The sequence below is a fragment of the Cibotium barometz genome, chromosome 38, assembly GCF_041138505.1.
Source record: "Cibotium barometz isolate CiBa-2024 chromosome 38, ASM4113850v1, whole genome shotgun sequence".
Lineage (NCBI taxonomy): Eukaryota > Viridiplantae > Streptophyta > Polypodiopsida > Cyatheales > Cibotiaceae > Cibotium > Cibotium barometz.
Window position 1 is genome coordinate 1,268,354 of NC_141083.1, and position 24,514 is coordinate 1,292,867.

Sequence of the window (24,514 nt, forward strand, 5' to 3'; positions counted from 1 at the left end):
AGGTTCTCATAGCTGGGTTATGGTGACCCACTTTAATGGCTAACGCTACTAAGTATGTCAAACAATGTGATGAATGCCAGTGTGTAGCCATTCCTCGTTTCAAGGATCACATGCCCTTGAACCCTATCGTGTCCTTACAACAACAACCATTTGAGAAATGGTTCAGACTTCATAGGACCCATCAGTCTGACAGCCAAATACACTCAAGCTAGATATATAATTACTGCTATGGACTACTACACCAAGTGGGTAGAAGCTCGCGTAACCCGCAAAGCTGATGCTCGATCGACAACTAAATTTCTCTATAAGTCTATGATCACACGCTTCGGTTGCCCTCTCGAGCTTGTCAGCACAATGGAACACATTTGCAAGAGTTCTTTGTCAAAGAAATTCCTCCCCTTACTATCCTCAAGTGAATGGCCAAGCCGAAAGAACAAAAAATACCCTGTGTGCCATTCTCACCAAAACAGCGAAGGCCAGCCACAACGATTGGGACTAGAATTTTCCGGCTGCACTATGGGCCTATAGAACTTCATACAAAACAACAACCAACACTACCCCTTTCATTTTAACCTACGATACTGAAGTGGTCATGCCCATGGAGTTCTTAGTCCCAAGTCTACATGTCGTAGTGTACGAAAAACTAAACAAAAATGCGCTAAGCTGTCGCCTCTTTATGGCTATGGTGGTACTCCCTTGAGTGCATATGGTACTCCATCATGAGTGCAATCTTTCTTGCTTTCTTTTCCCCATCATTACAATGGTATCAGAGCCTTGTCTTTGATCCAAGATTTCTGGAAATTTTCTTGATATTTTGATTGATTTCTTGATCAAGAAATGGGGCATGGGGAGTGTGGAATGTTGGAAATTCCCTTGAGTTTTGAATTGATCTAAGTTTTGGGGGGCTATGGGTCCCTGTGGATGTAAGATCCCTGACCCCACTGCGCAATGAATTCGGGGTGCTAGCAGCGGAAGTAGCACTTCTTGCGCAGGGCAAGGTCCCACACTCGGGGCCTCGCCCACGGATATCCGGTCAAGAGACTAATTCGTCGGTTTTTCCAAAACTGAACCCGGAAAAACTTCCTTTTGCCCGGAAAGCACGGGCGATTCCACCAGGATAACTTTTCCCTAACGTAGTCAAAAGCCTTAACTAACTTAACTGATCTGACCGAACTCGTAAGTTCCATAGTCAGATCAAGGGACAGATTGCACTTGGATCATAGAGACCAACGCTTTTTTCCGCATCGAGAAGCACAGCCGTTGATTCTTTTTCCATAGAACAATTTTTGTCCGGGATTTACTTCATCTATCGAACTAAACAGAAATTGAGTCTCGATTTACAGATCCATCAGTCCAGCCTAACCCCATCTAGTCCCATGGGTTAGCCAACCGCCCAACCACTGTAGTGATGGGATCCAATTAGGAATTTGGTTAGGTTTTGTCTCGGGTACCAGGGAAAAGAGTTCCCAGGCCCCCTAGCCGGATGTTCATGCAAACATAAAACTAGTCACACCACTTACACACCCAATATGAAATTGCCTTTTTCTTAGCATCAGCTATCTTTAAAACAATCCTTTAATGAAACCATTGTGTCACTGATCACAATCCTCAAAATCTCTGGTTGAATCCTTATTTCAATCATTCCTTCATCGGTGTACTTATGGCATCATTGGCAACCAGAACGCTCACCACCTGTTCACTCAGGGGTCTTTTCAATAGTTCCTAGCTCATAGTACCCGGAAATATAATCACTTATAAAAATCAAGATGGAATCTTCATTGAAGATCAGCAAGATCAACCAACAGTTCCATATAAAAGAGCCATGGACTCATCCGTTTTGAGGACCAGCAAGGTCAATCAACCAGATCCATGCCTGGTTTCAAAAAACAACTCTTACTCCTTGATCTAAATATCTTCCTCGACGCACGTGTGGGTATCTTCGGCGACCCAGAGCCCGAGCACCATATGGTCAGCACCCTCTAGGATCCTTCGCAGGTCACCTAGTGCTTCACTCATAGGCCGCTTCCTTGGTCCCTCATCCACCGTACCGGGAAGCTCACCATTTAAATCCAACCGAGGCTGGTCAAGACCTCGGTCGGACCTTGCTACGCGAGATGTCCTCCATTGACTCTCCGTCAGCTGTTGTAACTTTATCAAGTAGGTCTCCACGACCACATTCTTAAGACAGTCAAAATGCTTCCCCAGCATTCATGACATAAAACAGTCATTTACAAACAGGTCACAAATATAGTTTCTTTATTGAACTCTCATCTTTCTAGATTGTTCCACATCAATCCATATTACTTAATCTAAATCCAAATCATATTTGTATCCATTCTTGACCAAATACATCATTTTCCATCTCATCACATCAGATTCATTCACTTCACATAACATCCATTCCTATCTTTCTTAATTTACATTACATCTCATCACATCCATTTCTCATTACATCTCATTCGTTCAGATCTTATATTATTCATTCACATTCTGATTCACATGACATCTCATCTCATCCATTCGCTCATATCGACTTCATATCCATTCACATTTATATTTGCATTCATTATTCCACATACACATCCACATTCGTACATCCGCATTCACATCTACATCCATACATCCATTTTCACATCCACATTTATACATCTAAATCCACATCCACATTCATACATCCACATCCACATCTACATTCATACATCCACATTCACATTCACATCCATACATCCATATCCACATTCCACATTCATACACACTCACATTCATACATCCATTCACATTCACATCCACACATCCATATCCACATTCCACATTCATACATCCACATCCACATTCACATTCATACATCCATTCACATTCAAACATCCTTCACATTCACATCCACACATCCATATCCACATTCCACATTCATACATCCATATCCACATTCCATTTTCATACATCCACATCCACATTCACATTCATACATCCATTTTCACATCCTCATTCATTCATCCACATCCGCATCTACATCCACATCCACATTCACATCCATACATCTATATCATACATTCACATCCGCGTTCACATTCATACATCCACATCCATACATCCATATCCACATTCACACATCCACATTCACATTCACATACATCCATATCCACATTTACACATCCACATTCACATTCAGACATCCACATCCACATTCCATATCTACATCCATATCCACATTCACACATCCACATTCACATTCACATACATCCATACATCTATATCATATATTCACATCCGCGTTCACATTCATACATCCACATCCATACATCCATATCCACATCCATATCCACATTCACACATCCACATTCACATTCACATACATCCACATTCTTACATCCATATCCACATTTACACATCCACATTCACATTCAGACATCCACATCCACATTCAGACATCCACATCCACATCCACATTCAGACATCCACATCCACATTCCATATCTACATCCATATCCACATTCACACATCCACATTCACATTCACATACATCCATACATCTATATCATACATTCACATCTGCATTCACATTCATACATCCACATCCATACATCCATATCCACATTCACACATCCACATTCACATTCACATACATCCACATTCTTACATCCATATCCACATTCTTACATCCACATCCACATTCCATATCTACATCCATATCCACATTCACACATCCACATTCACATTCACATACATCCACATTCTTACATCCATTCTTTCACATACATACATCTCCATCTATTCCTCATTCATTCTCATCTATCTGATTCGTTTCACATCCTTATATCTATTTATAGAATACAAGAGAATTCTTATTTTTGATAAAAGATTTCTTTACGCATCTCTTTATGCATGAATTCCATTTTAAGGAGAATAACACTTTTGAAATAAAAATCAATCTTTTATGCATCTTCCTATGCATAAATTCATTTTAAATGAGAATGACACTTTTGAATTAAAATCAATCTTTTATGCATCTTCCTATGCATAAAATCAAAATTGACAAAAATAACGATTTTGAACTAAAATAGATTTCTTTATGCATCTTTCTATAAAATTAAAATTGATGAAAATAACTCTTTTGAAATAAAAATAAATTTCTTTATGCATCTTTCTATGCATAAAATCAAAATTGATGAGAATAACACTTTTGGATTAAAATAAATTCTTTATGCATCTTTCCATACATAAATCCAATTTAGTAGGAATTACACTTTTAGAATAAAAGAAATTCTCTTATGCATCTAATTTATGCTTAAAATTATTTATGATAAAAATCACACTGTTAATATAAAAAATATATCTTTTATGCATATGTTTTTGCATACAAATCATTTATGATGAAAATCACTCTTTTAATATAAAAGAATTTTTTTTATGCATCTAATTCATGCATAAAATCATTTATGATAAAAATCACACTTTTAATATTAAAAAATATATCTTTTATGCATATGTTTATGCATACAAATCATTTATGATGAAAATCACTCTTTTAATATAAAAGAATTTCTTTTATGCATCTAATTTATGCCTAAAATTATTTATGATAAAAGTAACACTTTTATAATAATAAAAAATATTCTTTTATGCATACTTTTATACATAAAAATCAATATAATGAAAGTAACTCTTTTTGTAATAAAAATTATACTTTTATGCATTATTTTATGCATAAAAATCCATAATGAAGAAAGTAACACTTTCATAATAATAAAAAATTATCACAATAAGTATCTTTCATAGAATTTAATTCTATTGAAAATCATTCTTTTATAAAAATTAATCAATATGCATCTTTCTATGTATGAATGAAAATGACACTTTTAGAATACTCTAACGATGGGGATTACTCTTTTTGATTAAAAAAAGATGAAATTTATTTCACAAATTTTCAAAAAAAAATTCGCCATAACCTCCTTTGTATGGCTGACCATTTTTTCATTTTTAATTCACTAAAATTAATTAGAAGTTCACCAAGAGTATTTAAATCATTCTAGTATAAACATTTTCTACTTATTTAAGAGAAACATTATGAAAAACTTGATTTTATCCAATAATCAATCATCTAGGATAAAGAATGGTTGGATTTACTAAAGAAGAGAGGGGAATGCCTTTTTTCAATGAGGCATAACATCATTTGATTTTAGAGAAGATAAAAATCATAAAAAACCATAAAAGGAATAGAAAAGAGAAGAATCTCCAACTTACATAGATAATTTGAGAGCTTTCCTTTGGCTTGATGGTTTGAGGGTTCTACTCTTGTTTGAAAACAAGAGTGGCCACCAATCTTTTTGAAGAGGGAAGGTCAAAAACTAATGAATTATGAGTAAAATTCATTGTTTTTCACACTTGGGAGAGGCAGGGTAACAGTGCAAAAACACTATTGAGTCTCAACAAAGGGGAAGGCTTCTATTTATAGGAAAAAGTGAGCTTCTAACCAAGCAAATTGATTCTAGAATTTTTCGGATCAGTTTGGTCAATTTTTGACCATTTTTAGGTTAGTTTTACTCACTTTTTAGATCTAGTTGAAATAGGAGAGAGGAGAGATAAAAATATCTCATTATTTGGGAGTTTAAAACTCATTCAAGCATGTGAAATAGGCGTCTCCTTCATGAGGGGAATTTCCCCATACTGAGGTGTCAAAAATGTATCATTTCATCTAAATATCTCTCTTTTTTAACTATTAACCTTGTCCTTAGTCAACTCTTTTTTAACTATTAACCTTGTCCTTAGTTAACTCTTCATCTTATGTGAGTATTTACTCATTTTTGGGGGATTTTTCTTTTATTCTTCTATTTATCTCCTCCCTACATTTGGATGAATCTTATTGGTCCATAGGAACCTTAATTTAAAATTTTAAAAAAATCTTCACCCCCAAGATAATGCCTCTTGAACAGATTATACTTAATTTCTAATGCACCTTCTGAAAATCTTTTTGAACTTCTATTTCAGGGGAAATTATTTTAATAAGATGAGATATTTTTCTATCCAAAAATATTTAAAAACTAAATTACCACTCTCTGGAAGATTTTCTCTCTCTAGGCCAAAATTGGTAGAAACAAGATCTCTCTTTTTTTGAAGAGGGATTTGACTACAGGGGAAGATACTGGACATCCTGAGAGGCTGGGGGGAATCTTACATTCTACCCTACTTAAAAAATACGAGATGTCCTCATCTCGCAGGTGGAGTATGATCTCTTTCATCATCTTCTTCTTCTTCAATCACTTCCAGCGTTGCTGCCTTGGAAGTGGACGGCCGATTTGGGAACAACTCTCCTTGACTTCCCCTATTCTGAGGTGGAGGTCTTGCATTACTTTGGATTGAATTTGCAGGTTGGATAAAGTGTCTACCTCTGGGATTTCCTTGCTTTTGGCAGATAGAACCGTGATTACTCTCGAAGGAAGGGGCTGGAGTCTGGAATCTTGATCCCTGCACTGAAAACCTTGATCCAAAAGGAGTTGGGCAATCCATGCTGCGATGTCCAAATCCTTGATAATTATAGCATTTCACTCTCTTATTCAAGGGTGGAACTTCTGAAGTTGAATTCCAGGAAATTGAGTTTCGGGAAAAGGACATTTCTTCCATTCTGGAACCTCCCATATCCTGGGTTTGACCCTGATATCTCTTAGGTGGAGGAAGGTTGGAATCACCTTCTGGGAATAAAAACCTTTTGAAAGGTGATGGTGCTGGCTTTGGCGGGACTTTGACATCAAAGGCTTTGGCGAAATCCTTCGCCATTCTTACTGCTTCGGCCATTGAGATAGGTTTTGCATTCTTGACTAAAGTATCCAATGGCTCATTCATTCCCCGAATGAACCTGGCCATCAGCTGCTCTTCATCCAATTGAGGGGAATATTTAAGGAGAAGGTCAAAAGCCTGATAGTACTCTTCAATTGTCCGATTTTCCTTCTTTGGTTCCAAGAACTCATTCATCTTAGTTTCAAGAAAGCCTGGGGGACAAAACCTCTTTCTGAGGTAAGCCTTGAGATCTGTCCAGGTTTGGGTATTTCGGTCAAGACGGTTTGTCTCGCAGTGATTCCTCCATGCAACCCTGGCCGTTTCCACAATCTTTAACCTGGCGAGAGCCATCTTGCTTCTCTCATTGTAGCCAGTTACATCAAAATATTCCTCCATGGCCTCAATCTACTTTTCTACAACTTCACCTAACTGTTCCCCTTCACCCTTGAAGGGACCAGGGTGTGAACTATGAAGAGTTTTACGAACATCCAGGTCGAGCTCTTCTTCATCGAGTTGGGGGTTAACATTTCTACCATGACGACCTCGATCCATGTTCCTATCAATACGAAAATTCTTGTTAAGTCTCTTTATTTATGATTCAATCCGATTTTTGATTCAACTGATTCTGGGGTTCTCTAAATAGGTCGGCTCCCCACAGAATCAAGGGATAAAGATACTCATATAGAATGCATTATCAGTTAACAATTCATTCAGAATATCTCATTCATATCTTTAACACAATAATGGTCCATTGGTCTGAATTTTTTTTCCATCTAAACAGTCCTCTATGGGGGTTTCAAATTTTTTTTTGATTTTTAATTTATCAACCCTTAGCTTGATCCATTGGACAAAAGTTAACAGTAGCAATCTACCAGCACAATCCACTAATTTTATAGTGATTGGCTGAAGTCATTAACATCATTCCAGTTAAGAACATCATCAACAGGGACTCGTCCCATTCATCCTCATTGCGGTTTCGCTCAGCTTATTACATTTCAACCAAATTTCAGGGATCATCATTTTTCAATCAGAATTCAAATCAACTCATCAGTTCTCAACCAGAATTTAAAAATCATATCAACCACATTCGAATTCATCATTTGGATAGCATTAATGCTTATAATTTCAAGTCTTAGATTTACTCGTATATACTGCCAGTAAAGAGCTGCAGTTATACCCTCGGTATATACGGGTAGTCATGGTTCTTGGAACTATAAGGTAAATACCATCATGTCTAGGCCTCAAGCAAGTCAGGGATTCTATACAATTGCGGTACTTCTATCTGAAGACCCAATTACCAATTTACGAATTTCAGTTCAAATAACAATTTGTATGAATTTCATCACACAATCCTGATCTTATACTGCTACTTCATAAATTTTTGACATTTTTGGCTTTTTGGTTGATCCTCATTAGTCAATTTGCTCTGATACCAACTGTAAGATCCCTAACCCCACTGCGCAACGAATTCGGGGTGCTAGCAGCGGAAGTAGCACTTCTTGCACAGGGCAGGGTCCCACACTCGGGGCCTCACCCACAGATATCCGGTCAAGAGACTAATTCGTCGGTTTTTCCAAAACCGAACCCGAAAAAACTTCCTTTGCTCAGAAAGCACGAGCGATTCCACCAGGATAACTTTTCCCTGACGTAGTCAAAAGCCTTAACTAACTGAACTGATCTAACCGAACTCGTAAGTTCCATAGTCAGATCAAGGGACAGATTACACTTGGATCATAGAGACCAACGCTTTTTTCCTCATCGAGAGGCACAGCCGTTGATTCTTTTTCCATAGAACAATTTTTGTCCGGGATTTACTTCATCTATCGAACTAAACAGAAATTGAGTCTCGATTTACGGATCCATCAGTCCAGCCTAACCCCATCCAGTCCCATGGGTTAGCCAACCGCCCAACCACTGTAGTGATGGGATCCAATTAGGAACTCGGTTAGGTTTTGTCCCGGGTACCAGGGAAAAGAGTTCCCAGGCCCCCTAGCTGGATGTTCATGCAAACATAAAACTAGTCACACCACTTACACACCCAATATGAAATTGCCTTTTTCTCAGCATCAGCTATCTTTAAAACAATCCTTTAATGAAACCATTGTGTCACTGATCACAATCCTCAAAATCTCTAGTTGAATCCTTATTTCAATCATTCCTTCATCGGTGTACTTATGGCATCATTGGCAACCAGAACGCTCACCACCTGTTCACTCAGGGGTCTTTTCAATAGTTCCTAGCTCATAGTACTCGGCAATATAATCACTTATAAAAATCAAGATGGAATCTTCGTTGAAGATCAGCAAGATCAACCAACAGTTCCATATATAAGAGCCATGGACTCATCCGTTAAGGACCAGCAAGGTCAATCAACCAGATCCATGCCCAGTTTCAGAAAACAACTCTTACTCCTTGATCTAAATATCTTCCTCGACGCACGTGTGGGTATCTTCGGCGACCCAGAGCCCGAGCACCGTATGGTCAGCACCCTCTAGGATCCTTCGCAGGTCACCTAGCGCTTCACTCATAGGCCGCTTCCTTGGTCCCTCATCCATCGTACCGGAAGCTCACCATTTAAATCGTGGTCAAGACCTCGACCGACCTTGCTTCGCGAGACGTCCTCCGTTGACTCTCCGCCAGCTGTTGCAACTTTATCAGGTAGGTCTCCACGACCACATTCTTAAGACAGTCAAAATGCTTCCCCAGCATTCATGACATAAAACAGTCATTTACAAACAGGTCACAAATATAGTTTCTATATTGAACTCTCATCTTTCCAGATTGTTCCACATCAATCCATATTACTTAATCTAAATCCAAATCATATTTGTATCCATTCTTGACCAGATACATCATTTTCCATCCCATCACATCAGATTCCATCCCATCACATCAGATTCATTCACTTCACATAACATCCTTCCTATCTTTCTTAATTTACATTACGTCTCATCACATCCATTTCTCATTACATCATCTCATTCGTTCAGATCTTATATTATTCATTCACATTCTGATTCACATGACATATCTCATCCATTCGCTCATATCAACTTCATATCCATTCACATTCATATTTGCATTCATTATTCCACATACACATCCACATTCGTACATCCACATTCACATCTACATCCATACATCCATTTTCACATCCACATTTATACATCTACATCCACATCCACATTCATACATCCACATCCACATCTACATTCATACATCCACATTCACATTCACATCCATACATCCATATCCACATTCCACATTCATACATCTATATCCACATTCCACATTCATACATCCACATCCACATTCACATTCATATATCCATTCACATTCACATCCACACATCCATATCCACATTCATATCCACAATTCCACATTCATACATCCACATCCACATTCACATTCATACATCCATTTTCACATCCTCATTCATTCATCCACATCTGCGTCTACATCCATACATCCACATCCACATTCACATCCATACATCTATATCATACATTCACATCTGCGTTCAACATTCATACATCCATATCCACATTCACACATCCACATTCACATTCACATTCACATACATCCACATTCTTACATCCATATCCACATCCATATCCACATTTACACATCCACATTCACATTCAGACATCCACATCCACATTCCATATCTACATCCATATCCACATTCACACATCCACATTCACATACATCCATACATCTATATCATACATTCACATCTGCGTTCACATTCATACATCCACATCCATGCATCCATATCCACATTCACATTCACATACATCCATATCCACATTTACACATCCACATTCACATTCAGACATCCACATCCACATTCCATATCTACATCCATATCCACATTCACACATCCACATTCCATATCTACATCCATATCCACATTCACACATCCACATTCACATACATCCATACATCTATATCATACATTCACATCCGCGTTCACATTCATACATCCACATCCATACATCCATATCCACATCCATATCCACATTCACACATCCACATTCACATTCACATACATCCACATTCTTACATCCATATCCACATTTACACATCCACATTCACATTCATATTCACATTTACACATCCATATCCATATCCACATTTACACATCCACATTCACATTCAGACATCCACATCCACATTCCATATCTACATCCATATCCACATTCACACATCCACATTCACATTCACATACATCCACATTCTTACATCCATTCTTTCACATACATACATCTCCATCTATTCCTCGTTCATTTTCATCTATCTGATTTGTTTCACATCCTCATATCTATTTATAGAATACAAGAGAATTCTTATTTTTGATAAAAGATTTCTTTACGCATCTCTCTATGCATAAATTCCATTTTAAGGAGAATAACACTTTTGAAATAAAAATCAATTTTTTATGCATCTTCCTATGCATAAATTCATTTTAAATGAGAATAACACTTTTGAATTAAAATCAATCTTTTATGCATCTTCCTATGTATAAAATCAAAATTGACGAAAATAACGCTTTTGAACTAAAATAGATTTCTTTATGCATCTTTCCATACATAAATCCAATTTAGTAGGAATTACACTCTTAGAATAAAAGAATTTCTCTTATGCATCTAATTTATGCATAGAATTATTTATGATGAAAATCACACTTTTAATATAAAAATATATATCTTTTATGCATATGTTTATGCATACAAATCATTTATGATGAAAATCACTCTTTTAATATAAAAGAATTTCTTTTATGCATCTAATTTATGCATAAAATCATTTATGATGAAAATCACGCTTTTAATATAAAAAAATATATCTTTTATGCATATGTTTATGCATACAAATCATTTATGATGAAAATCACTCTTTTAATATAAAAGAATTTCTTTTATGCATCTAATTTATGCATAAAATCATTTATGATAAAAGTAACACTTTTATAATTTAAAAAATATTCTTTTATGCATACTTTTATGCATAAAAATCAATATAATGAAAGTAACTCTTTTTGTAATAAAAATTATACTTTTATGCATTATTTTATGCATAAAAATCCATATTGAAGAAAGTAACACTTTCATAATTTAAAAAAATATCAATAAGTATCTTTTATAGAATTTAATTCTATTGAAAATCATTCTTTTATAAAAATTAATCAATATGCATCTTTCTATGTATGAATGAAAATGACACTTTTAGAATACTCTAATGATGGGGATTACTCTTTTTGATTAAAAAAAGATAAAATTTATTTCACAATTTTTTTTAAAAAATTTGCCATAACCTCCTTTGTATGGCTGACCATTTTTCAATTTTTAATTCACTAAAATTAATTAAAAATTCACCAAGAGTATTTAAATCATTCTAGTATAAACATTTTCTACTTATTTAAGAGAAACATTATGAAAAACTTGATTTTATCCAATAATCAATCATCTAGGATAAAGAATGGTTCGATTTACTAAAGAAGAGACTCGAGGAATGCCTTTTTTCAATGAGGCATAACATCATTTGATTTTAGTGAGGACAAAAATCATAAAAAACCATAAAAGGAATAGAAAAGAGAAGAATCTCCAACTTACATAGATAATTTGAGATCTTTCCTTTGGCTTCATGGTTTGAGGATTCTACTCTTGTTTGAAAACAAGAGTGGCTACCAATCTTTTTGAAGAGAGGGAAGGTCAAAAACTAATGAATTATGAGTAAAACTCATTGTTTTTGGCACTTGGGAGAGGCAGGTTAACAGTGCAAAAACACTATTGAGTCTCAACAAAGGGGAAGTCTTCTATTTATAGGAAAAAGTGAGCTTCTAACCAAGCAAACTGATTCTAGAATTTTTCGGATCAATTTGGTCAATTTTTGACCATTTTTAGATCAGTTTTGTTCACTTTTTGGATCTAGTTGAAACAGGAGAGAGGAGAGATAAAAATATCTCATTATTTGGGAGTTTAAAACTCATTCAAGCATGTGAAATAGGCACCTCCTTCATGAGGGAAATTCCCCCATATACTGAGGTGTCAAAAATGCATCATTTCATCTAAATATCTCTCTTTTTTAACTATTAACCTTGTCCTTAGTCAACTCTTCATCTTATGTGAGTATTTACTCATTTTTGGGGGATTTTCCTTTTATTCTTCTATTTATCTCCTCCCTACATTTGGATGAATCTTATTGGTCCATAGGAACCTTAATTTAAAATTTCAAAAAAAATTTCACCCCCTGGATAATGCCACTTGAACAGATTATACTTAATTTCTAATGCACCTTTTGAAAATCTTTTTGAACTTCTGTTTCAGGGGAACTTATTTTAATAAGATGAGATATTTTTCTATCCAAAAATATTTAAAAATTGAATTACCACTCTCTAGAAGATTTTCTCCCTCTAGGCCAAAACTGGTAGAAACAAGATCTTTTTTTTTTTGAAGAGGGATTTGACTACAGGGGAAGATACTGGACATCCTGAGAGGCTAGGGAGGAATCTTACAGTGGACCAAAATTTGGGGTAGCCACTCCAAAATTTGAAGAGCATGACCAAAATTGAGAAAAAAATGTTGCTAATCAAGATTAGTTACCTTAATCAAAACATTTATGCTTTTCTCTCTCCTCTCCTCATGTAGATCCTTTGAGAAATAGGGTTTCATCCATCTTGATATGAAGTATTACCTAGGGTTTCAACTGTGTTCCTCCTAATGAGGACCAAGAAGACAATCGTTAATTAATGCCAGGTTGAAAGCCGCTAGAGATCATTGATTAATGCCAGGTTGAAAGCCACCAGAGATCGCTGCATCGTGCACTGTTTTTGGGAGAGCTTCAGACTGCCATCATGTCACTTTAATTGAGCTCGTAGGAGCAAGGATAGGGTAGCTTTAAGCTTAGCCTAAGTAAGGCAAGCTTAAACGGGCTAATTTAGGCTTCCAAGACTGCGAATTCAGCGTTTTTGACGTCTTCTTTTCCATGAGTTTTGCTGTGCACAATGGCGACTTCAAGCTGCAATTTAGGTTGATTATGATCATTCTCTTCTTGTCTCAAGTCATCTCAAGCATCAAGGATTCAACAACCAAGAAATAATCATGGAGTAAGGGTACATTTTGTGTTTGAATGCCATTATTAAGAAGCTTCATTGCAAGTGATATATGGGATGCTTTATGACTGCATTTTAAATGCCTGGAATGCCATTAGTTTGCCTACTTGTATGCTAATTGTAATGATGGGAATGCTCACGAGAATTTGAAGCTCTTGCATGGCCATTACATCTACCATTTAAAGGATTTTTGGATGCATCATATGAGCTCTTGATTTGCTTAAGCATTAAGCAAACATCACTCCTTTGGTGTTCATTGAACCAATTGGAGTCTACTTGCCATATGATTGATTGATTGGTGCATTGATGAGGGCCATGGAGTAAAGGCCAAAGGGGTTGAAGTGATGCAAATCAGTGAGTTGTGCTTGTGAATCATATGATTTTGGATGCTATAAGGATGTTGTTTTTGTGTTCGGAGCCACTTTGGATGAATGGGGAAAGCATGAGTACATGCTCTTGGTGATGATGAAATAAAATAGCACCAGTCATGCTAAAAACATTGTCAGTGCTCCTATCTTATCCTTTTGAAGCTAAGTCCACATACACTTCACTTGTATCCCACTTCAATTCATAGTATCTAGTATTGCTTGGAGGGTACCTCGGGCATTGGAGGAGAGGCCATGGGGAAGCATGGCATGAACTCTCCTTGTCGTGAGTGCTTTTGGTAAAGTGGCAAGAAGGAGGAATAGGTACTTGGGGATGTGAAGACTTGGCCCCAACTTGTGCCTAGAATCGGACTAGGTACGAGGGTGGGAAGGCTTGGCCGAGAGATCAGCAAGCATAAAGCTCTTCTTCGACACACAATCGACTATATTGCAAGCATGCCGAGGCTATGGAAGCCATTGGTCACTTGATTGGATATGCCATGGCTGTTTCTAGTGGTTGAAGCAGCATAAGGGTTACATGAGCAAACATATTCTTTTGATGATGATCATTTGGGGCATTATATCATGAGTGGATATTGGGCAATTGCTTTTGCATTTTGATTGAGATTTGGGCCAAATTGCAGGAAAACTATGGCAAATTTTTTGTGATTTTCCTACACTCTACAGTGGGTAAAGAAGTGCAATTTAGTCCCAACTTGCTCAAGATCTCTCAAGGGTCTTTGGAAGTCTTAAAAGGGTGTCTTAAGCGGTCCTAACTAGCCATCAAGTGGTTGATTCAGACACCATCTCAGGGTATGAAGTGGACAGTTCTGTCAAGCTAAAAATCCTAATTCAGGCAAAAATGGGGAGGACTAAATTTGATCATGCACCAAATCTCCATGGGAATCTTGGTGGTATGCAAGGCAAGTCCAATATGCCTTCAAGAGACCATGAAAATGGACATGTCACGGGTTCTAGGTTGGGGAAGCAGCCCATAGTTTTGGATCCCATGGAAGGCTCTTCAAGAGGTGTTTACAATGTTAGTGGGACATGGGATATTCTGCACAATACCCTTGGTTATTCTACATTGGAATCACCAAGAGCCAAAGATGTGAAAGACAAGATTACATTTCCCAAGTTCAAAAGGGTGAATACAACCACCAAGGAATTGGAAGAATGGACTAGCAAGATGGAGATGTACTTTGCATTGTATCCCCATGAGGAAGAAGACAAAGTACAATTTGCCATATTGCATTTGGAAGATTATGCCCATTCATGGTGGCGGTTTACTCAACATGAAGGCTTGCATTTTGTCACTTGGAAAGCATTCAAAGATGCCATGTTTCAAAACTTCACATCTCCATTAGAACGGGCTCAATTGGTGGGACAATGGTATGACTTGGAGCAAAAGGGAAGTTTCGTCAAGGAATATAGCAACCAATTTAGGAAGCTTTCCATGTTTGTTAGAGGAATGAATGAATACAACAAAATGGTGAAGTACATACATGGATTGCAATCCTCACTTGGAGCTGATGTGAAGGCACAAAGACCTCAAACTTTACAAGATGCCATGTATTATGCGGAGGTCTTTGAATCTAAGTATAAGGGAAATGTTGCAAATAGATAGAATGCAGGGGCAACTAAGCCATCTACTTTAAGTCCAAATGCAGTAAAATGGCCAACTTCTACCTCTTCAACACCATATGTATCTCGTGCAAGTTTCACTCCAACTTCTACTCCCATACAACAATGCCCTAGTGTGTATGGACAGCCAAGGAATGTGAAATTGAGTGGTTCTATTGCCAAACCGCCTCTCAAGAGTGATGCCAAATCTTCTTCCCTTCAAGGCAAATTGATTAAGCAATTGTCACAAGCAGATCTGGAGGAGAAGAGGAAGAAAGGGGGTTTGCTTCCTTTGCAATGAGAAATGGAATCCCGAGCATAAAAAGGTTTGCAAGGAAAAGGAGGTGAGAGCCAACATGATTCTTGAGGTGGTGGAAGATGAAGAGGTACCATTGGATTATGTGAATGAGGCTGAATTTCAAGATTGGGCAAATAAGGTGATAGAAGAGCCTACTCTTGATCCTTCTCAAGAGTTTCCTTTTGATCTGGGTGGAAAGGATTAGGTAGAAGTTGAAACAAAAAGAAAAGACATCCATGCTTTGTGCCATTTCATAAGAAGCTAAAGCGAGATGCAAAGGTTCCAACACTTTGAGGCTTATGGAAAAGATTTGGGACAGATCCTTTCATATACTTTTTGATTCGGGGAGCACACATAGTTTTGTGAACTCCAAATCAATAAATTCTTTGAAGCTATGCCCAATAGAGATGATGAAGGCTCTTAAAGTGAAGGTTGCAAATGGACAGCATGAGCTGAGCAATAGCTGGGTTACAACAAGGATTTCTTTGTCTTCCGAATATGCCTATCATGCCCGTTTGATTGTGCTTGATATGGGCCCTATTAATGTGGTGCTTGGATGTGATTGGTTGCACACTTTTTGGGCAGATTCTCGATGGATTTTAAGCACATCAAAATGTGGTTTATGCATGAGGGCAAAGAGCTATGCTTGGACGGAGTTTGCAACCATGCTTTAACCTTGGTGTCCATGAAGCAAATAAAGAGGGAGTTGAAGAGTTTATGCCTTGTTTACATGCTACAACTCACTCGTCAAGAAGAGGACAATGGGCTGCAAATACATGATAAAGGGATGGATGCCTTGTTGCAAGAGTACAAAGATATGTTTGAAGCACCCAAATGCTTGCCACCTACTAGAGAGGTTGATCACATGAGTATTGGTATGTCTCAATTTGAAGCCATGTATGGGTATAAGGTGCATGTACCTTCCATTGCATTCAATGAGGAAAAGGTGAATCCTCAAGCCAAAGAGGAGATTGAGAAGATGTGTACAATAATGCAAAGGTGCAAGGATAACATGGCTAAGGCACAAAACCAAATGAAGCAATATGTCGATGAATCGAGGAAGCATGTGGAGTTCAAGGAAGGGGATTATGTGTTCTTAAGAATCCCTAAGTCAAGGTATGCTTCTTTAAAGGGAGACACCAATGCAAAGCTTGCTCATCGCTTTTATGGACCATACAAGGTGTTGAGAAGGATTGGTAAAGTAGCCTATCAATTGTTGTTACCTCCTACCACAAGGATCCACAATGTATTTCATGTGTCACATTTGAAAAAGTATGTGGGTCCTCAATTGGAAGTAATTGATGAATTGCCTCCAATGGATGAAGAGAGAATGATTCAATATGTGGCGGAGAAGGTGATTAGAATGAGGGAAAGACACCTTCGTAATAGGTCTATTGTTGAGTACCTTGTGAAGTGGAGGGGCTTGCCTAATGAAGAGGCTTCTTGGCAGTCCGAAGGCTTCATGAGGGAAAGACACCTTCATCATAGGTCATAATAGGTCTATTGTTGAGTACCTTGTGAAGTGGAGGGGCTTGCCTAATGAAGAGGCTTCTTGGCAGTCCAAAGGCTTCATGAAAGACCATCCAAAGCTTCTACAAGCAACGAATCAAAGTGGATAAAGTGTACAGCTGTGGTGTTTTTGGGGACAGCTATTTGCATGGATTTGGATGATGCTAAGAAGGATGCCATTGCTGTAAATTTACTGTATGGACAGCCATGGTCATTGGTAATATATACTTCACTACTCATTAATCAAGTTCAACAAGACTCCGTGGGCTTATGGATATCCTAGAGAGCAATCCATATGTACATCAAATAAGTGGACAGCTCTATGTGGAGTTCTTTTGTGTGAGGTGCTCTTGGAGTTGGAACAAATGTACTTCCACATTCACGAGAGAAGTCAAGAAGATTCCCAACAGCCCATACATTGCTCCATACATGGTTTCAAGGACAAAACCTCTAGGTGGGGATGGTTTGTAATGAAGGGGGCTTGGAATTACACTCAAAGACAGCCCATGGGCATAGATATGGCCAAGCAAGTATGGAGGCCCAACATTAATGAGTGTGAAAAGGTGGGCAAGTATATAAGTGAATATTATAACTAATATCATAACACACTTTTACTAATGAAATCATACTTCTTGGAGCTCCATGCTTCTATGGCTATGGTGGTACTCCCTTGAGTGCATGTGGTACTCCATTATGAGTGCAATCTTTCTTGCTTTCTTTTCCCATCATTACAGAACGATCACCACCATTGGACAAAAGGTTCCTTAAAACAGTGACCCCATCTCCCTGATATTGTAGTCGTGGATTGTATTCTTCACTAATTCCACATGCCTTGATCTGATGTATCATGAAATTATTTTCTCCCTAATATATAGTACATCGATGTATAAACCTCCCACTACTTTACCTAACTAGAAGTATTTAGTTACCTAATCTTCTCTCAACAAGAGACTGCAAGGCCTTTGACTTGTGGTAGGGAGAGTCTGCCAAGTTCTGGCAGGCTTACTGCATGATGCGAAAGCTGTCATAGGCTGTAGCCCTCTAGCCCTAAGAAAAATGCCAAGGTTTTTGTGACTCGTGAGTTAGAAGTAAAACGTTCTCAACTTTGGCATTCGTCGGGAAATCTCAGGAAGCCGTGCCGTTACGACCGTTACCATGGGCTTCTTCTTCCACAGCAGTGCATGCAGTCCGTCCGATCGAGAGACCCGCTACGCGTGTCCGTGCCATTGGATGAGCTCCCTCTTGGAGGGCGCTATCCGAAGTAACGGCCTCCTGAATCTACTAGTGTGTAAGCGAAGAGTTAGTTAGAAGCCAACTCTCCATGCATGCATGCTGGCTACTCCGATTTGATTAATGTCTGCAAGGCTCTGCACATCGCCACCCTTGTTACCCCCTTCCTCGCGTGATGCAATTAATCATGCAAAATTTCCCTCCAGCTTGACTCATGTTTGGCCGAAACTTGTAGGATGTCGCCTGTGGAATCGACTTCACGTAAAGGTCATTCTCATTAACGAAGAGATGTAGACGCAGGCATACTGCGTGCTGAGAGTTGTCCTTTCAAAAATATGCACAAGATGTGCTGGCGCGAGTTGGTTGCAATGGCAGAGTCCGGTTAAAGCCCGGACGAATATGTGGGTCTTGCGCCGCGTGCCATGGAAAGGGCAGGCGTAGTAGTGCAGACAACAGGTGTGGCGGCGCCCTCACTGAGAAAGCTGAAAAGAGAAGCTTCGCAGCGTAGAAAACTTCATGCGAGGTCGCTCCGCCTGCGAGCGGAGGAGCAGGAGCGGCTGCAGCGCTTGGTAAAATGGACTTAAACTCAATGATCGTCATTGAGCTCACCAACGTTGCAGTTGTTTATTCTGCTTGCTTTTTGACTCTTTGCTGCTACGTGAATTGCAGGAAATCGACGCGCTCGTTGAGCAGCAGCGATCGCAGCGGCTGGAGCGGCAGCGGCGTAAAGAGGGCTCCTCTATTAGTAAGTCTTCGCAAGAGCCCGGCGGATCTACCGCCGTTCCCACGCAAGCGAATGGCAAAGCCAGGAGCGGCGGAAAGCAGTTACTGCAAGGAGATCGTAACATCTCTTACAGTGAAGGAACGCCTACTAATAAGAAGAATCAGAAAGAAGGAAACTGGAGAAAGGACATGGCGACGGAGAAGGACTGCGTCAAGCAACAAAGAGGCACACAGCAACAGTCCAACATCAGGGCCGCGGCGGCAGAAAGCCGTCGGAGGCTGGCGAGGGGACCCCGAAGCAGCGGCGGAGGCGGTGGGATGAATATGAATGCGGCGGTGCCGGCACTCAATGAGGATCACAGAGTGCTTAGCACAGAGTATCACGCAGCAGCGACGCAGGCTGTTATGAAGGTGACGATTTTAGCTGCCGGGTTCGTGATAGGCGCGCGTGGGATTTCAGCCCGTCTGATCGGGCAGGTAACCGGCGCCGTCGTCCACTCTTGGACGGAACGTGGGGGCGCCGGCGGGTCTCTGGATGACGCTGCTCCTGTCCGGCTGTTCCGAATCGAAGGGAAGAAAGCAGCAGTGCAGGAAGCGGTGACATTAATTCAGGAAGCGGTTTCTAAATACAAGGAGCTCTGCGAGTGCAAGCGGCGGGGGGAATTTGTGCAGAGAGAACACTTGATAGGCGGGGTGGAGTTTTACTACCAGCCTCCGCCGCGAAAAGCGCTCGCAAGTAAGCAGCCACCGCCGCGAGCTGCACAGTGTCCGCCCAATTTTGCAGGCAGCCCCGCCCACCCCCACGCTTGGCTGCAGCACCTACCTTCCCCGCCGCCTCCTTCTCCTTCATCAACCAGCTTACCTTGCCAGCCCTTTCTTTTTAATTGGCGTTTCCCTCCTTCTTCACCGTCTGCACTGTCGGAGAGTCTTATCCCCGGAGCTCCCCCTCTACCGTCAGCACATCTCCTTCCTTTTCGTCCTCCACCGCTTCCCAAAGGCCTGCATTGCGGCAGCTCGATTGCCTCCATTGAACAATGTGTGCATAGAGTCCGCCTTGAAAGTTGTCAGCCTCTTTCTTCAAGCACCTCAGAAGCCGCCGCAGTGACAGTCCCGCAAAAAAATTTTATCCAACAGCAGCAGAGGTCGACAGCAGTGGACCATGTGCATTGCAGCTTATTCAGCGTCTTCGGAAACGGCGGGCATCCGGTGCCCATTGCCCAAGCTACAGGGCCGGTACCTGTTGGCGGCGCCGCCGTCTTAAATATGAGCTCAGCCAGCTCACGTCAACAAGCAACCACGGCATTCGAATTTTCCGCCTGCGATTTCCTAAGAGAGTCACTGCCAGCAATCTCAACGGCTCGCCAAGCCGCCGCAGCAGCAGCAGTGACTTCAGGTCCGGAGTATTGTCTTTTTGGACAGCGCAGCGAATTGGAAGAGAGCAAAAACAACAGCACAGGCTCAAATATGTCATGCGTTGCTTGCCGTAAACAGCCCGCGGCAGTGCGTTTGATGGTATCCCCTAGCGTCAGCAGATATTATTTTCAAATTTCTGCCAATAATTATGCTAATTACATTTTAACTTTTTGACCCTTTTTGATCACAGACGTGCGGGCATTCTGCTTTTTGCTTTTCATGCGCCCACGGAAAGGTGGCGTGCCCCATCTGTCGGGAGAAGATCGCCGGTTCGCAAACCCCTCGCACTCTTATTAACATGCCTTCACAGCTCGACGGTCCTGATCTTATTCAGTGGCCACCACTCCGAGCTCCAATACACGACCCCACATTAAAAACCTCTACTTGATCCCGGTCTGTTTTCCTTTTCCAAAATATATTTTCTCGTGTTGAAATATTCCGCCCATGTCGGAACGACATATACTGCCTGCATCTCATATGTCAAAGTTGTGTTCAATAAGAATACTGTAGTGTTAATACTTGGTGAAATAGCACATGCATTTTAAAAATACTGTAGTGTTAATACTTGGTGAAATAGCACATGCATTTTAAAAATACAAAAATGAAGGGCAGCATAAGCATGGCACAAATACTACACCCCAATAAATAAATGGGCCACCGCATCTGATTGTAGGGACCATGGGTTTGACCAATGGCTAAACACATGTTAATGGAACAAAACCATCCAAGGTCCATAAAAAACATAAGCCTTCCTAAAATTGTATTGATAGTTTAAAAAGGATAAGAATGAAGAGGAGAAAATGTGCTAAAATACGAGGTAGGTGGCGACTTTACTCACCGCATGTTAGTGCATGTGAAAGGACTGCCTCGTGCATGCAAACAGCATCGCGATGGTAGGTAGCTAGGAGCATCCGAAGGTGGCGGGAGGAGGGGGATGGGGAGAATAGCACACAGAAGAGTTGATGAAGAGAGAAAGGGATGACCAAGGGGACGTAGGAATAGCAAGAAAGTGATAGTTCGACTAGATCTCTGAGCAACTACATGCACACAGCAACGTACGGAGAATCTACACAAGAACAAGGTATGCATCAACATTTCACCTAGCTTGGTCAAAAGGCAAATTGGTGTGTTCTCCATGAATAGTGCAATCCTATTCTGTTTTGGGAAGCCACCTAGCAAAGCAGAGCTAGGAAGGTGGCTTCAAGAGAAAGTCTTTCATGAAAAAGTAGTAGCACATGTGTACTATCTAGGGAAGGGCTTCTTTAATGTGCTTTTCATGAGAAGTCAGATGGTAATTGACCTGCTTGCAAAGGCCCCATTATTTCTGGGATCAAAGCTGATCCATGCAATGCCCTTTGATCCAACTTTCGATGTTAGTCGAAGCTTGAGGGAGTCATGCCCTGTTTGGGTAGACATAATAGGCCTCCCTCCTTGGCTAAGGCCGTCCTTGAAGGAGCTAGCTAGCGCACTAGACCCACTGTTATTTGTACCCAACGAGGAAGACAATGGTCGTCACTCAAATAAAGTTTGTGCATCATGGAATACAACGGGTGGAAACTCTGAAGCTTCTTGAGATGGACTTAGGAGAGTTTGGGAAAATGGAACTCAAACTGAAATTTGGGAATTTCCCAGGAGCTTGCTTTAGGTGTGGAGATTTTGGTCACATAGTCAAAGACTGTGGAGTGGGCAACAATATGAAGGCTAATTTGAGGAGAACAAGGAAGAGAGGTCACTTGAGGGAGGAAAAGGTGCTACAAAGGAAAAGACAAAATGACAATGGAAGAAAAAGACCCTGAGAATCTGGGATGAACTAGGGTTAGGGATAACTCTAGGGGGAAAAATACCCTTAGATAGGTAAAAGGGGAAGCCAAGAGCACTAAATCTAAAGGCTCGGGGGGTCACTCGTATAAATATGTATCACGTGGGTTCAACAAAAGGACATTTTAAATATTTAAAACTTACAGAAATATATTTACAGAGGGGATTTATTTATTGTATTTTAAAAAAAATACAGATTTGAATAGGAAAGGATACATTATATTCACTAAAAAATTCACAGATAAGGGACTTTTTAAATAGGCCTTGAACGCACGTGATATAGAGGATTTACATATAGTGACCCCCTCGAGTCTAAAGGTGGAGGGAGAAGTTCAAAATAAGGAAAACCTGTAGAAGGGCTTAGTCCACCTATGTATTCTAACCCCTATAGCTCCCTGAGGGATGATAGTGAAACCTCATCTATGGGGAAGTTCAACTGGCAACAAGTGGATACTGCTTGGAGGGAGATTCAAATAGGGATTGGAGAGCCAAGGACAAATTCAAGAAGAGGTGAGGGACTGGAGGTGGAGATGGTTCCTACAAGCAAGGTAAACAAGTTTAGGGAATGTACTTGGAATGTTAAAGTCTTGAAGGATAAAAGGAAAAAAACAACCTTTTGGGAGATGGTGAACTGGAACTTGTCCATAATGGCAATCCAGGAACATAATCTAATGGGCAATAAAGAGAAGAAGAGAGAGTGCTTCATGGACTGGGTAGTATTGTATGGGGGATTGGAGACAGGCTATAGTGGGGTTATGTATATTATTAAGAAAGACTTAAAACCTTCTATTATAGCCAACCATCCTAATGGTAGGATCTCAGTTGTAGAGGTCCAAGTAGAGGAAGAGAAGATATGGTTGATTAATATCTATGGGGCCCATAATCACCAAACTAGAGGTGAAATGTGGGAGTGGATCAATAAATTGGACATCCAGCATTCTTGCATTATGATGGGTGATTTCAATGTGGTGGAGAGACACCTAGATAGATGTGGGGGAAGCACAGTCATGATGGGACAGGGAAAAAAAAAGGGATAGTCTTAGAGGAAAATTGGTTCTAACTGATGGATGGAAGCTGGGACCTCGGTGTTCTAACCTGGGACATACATACTTTAGCTTGCAATCCATGGCATCATCCTCTAGAATAGACATAGTTTTTTAGTCACAACAAGCTTCTTGGGTCCCTCACATATCGTTTAAAGTGGAAACCTTCTGTTTTGTCTAACCATATGCCTTTAATGTGGGGCTGGCAAACAACTCAATGGGGGGAAAGTGAACTCAGGGATTTCCTAGTAAGAAAGGTGAGGGTTAATAACAATTTATTGCAAGTTGATCTGTTCACACTTCTCACCAAGGAAGCTATTAACAGACTGAAGAGTAAGGAAGGGGCAGGAGGCTCTTAGAGAAAATTTGCCAATGGAATGCAAGGCACTATTAGAAGAATCAAAAAATTGAGAGCTCGTCATCAGAAGAGACAAAGGAGGGAATATTGGGGGAATCTCTTAGATAGTCTACAAAAGAAGAGGCAACTTAATAGCCTGTCTAAGGGATAGAAATGGATCAATATGCAAAATGCTAGACCCATCTAAAAGAGGAAGATGCTTAATTAGCTAGTGAGAGAGAGAAAGGGGATAGCTAGAGAATGTACAAC

At 39.8% G+C, this 24,514-nt stretch overlaps 1 protein-coding gene across 1 annotated transcript; it reads left to right on the plus strand.

Annotated features, from left to right (window-relative positions):
- The first annotated feature begins 19,332 nt into the window (after positions 1 to 19,332).
- Positions 19,333 to 21,511, plus strand: LOC147616222 (uncharacterized). Its single transcript, XM_086777020.1, has 3 exons — positions 19,333 to 19,479; positions 19,580 to 21,145; positions 21,237 to 21,511. Exons 1-3 carry the CDS (start codon positions 19,333 to 19,335, stop codon positions 21,432 to 21,434), a joined length of 1,911 nt encoding a protein of 636 aa, XP_086633146.1. The 3' UTR covers positions 21,435 to 21,511.
- The last annotated feature ends 3,003 nt before the right edge of the window (positions 21,512 to 24,514 follow it).

What these genes read in the sequence shown, in the direction of transcription:
- LOC147616222 (XM_086777020.1), top strand. Translation starts at nt 19,333, where the DNA reads ATGGAAAGGGCAGGCGTAGTAGTGCAGACAACAGGTGTGGCGGCGCCC. An exon ending in AGGAGCGGCTGCAGCGCTTG is followed by an intron (nt 19,480 to 19,579) that starts GTAAAATGGACT and finishes CGTGAATTGCAG; the next exon opens with GAAATCGACGCGCTCGTTGA. An exon ending in CCGCGGCAGTGCGTTTGATG is followed by an intron (nt 21,146 to 21,236) that starts GTATCCCCTAGC and finishes TTTTGATCACAG; the next exon opens with ACGTGCGGGCATTCTGCTTT.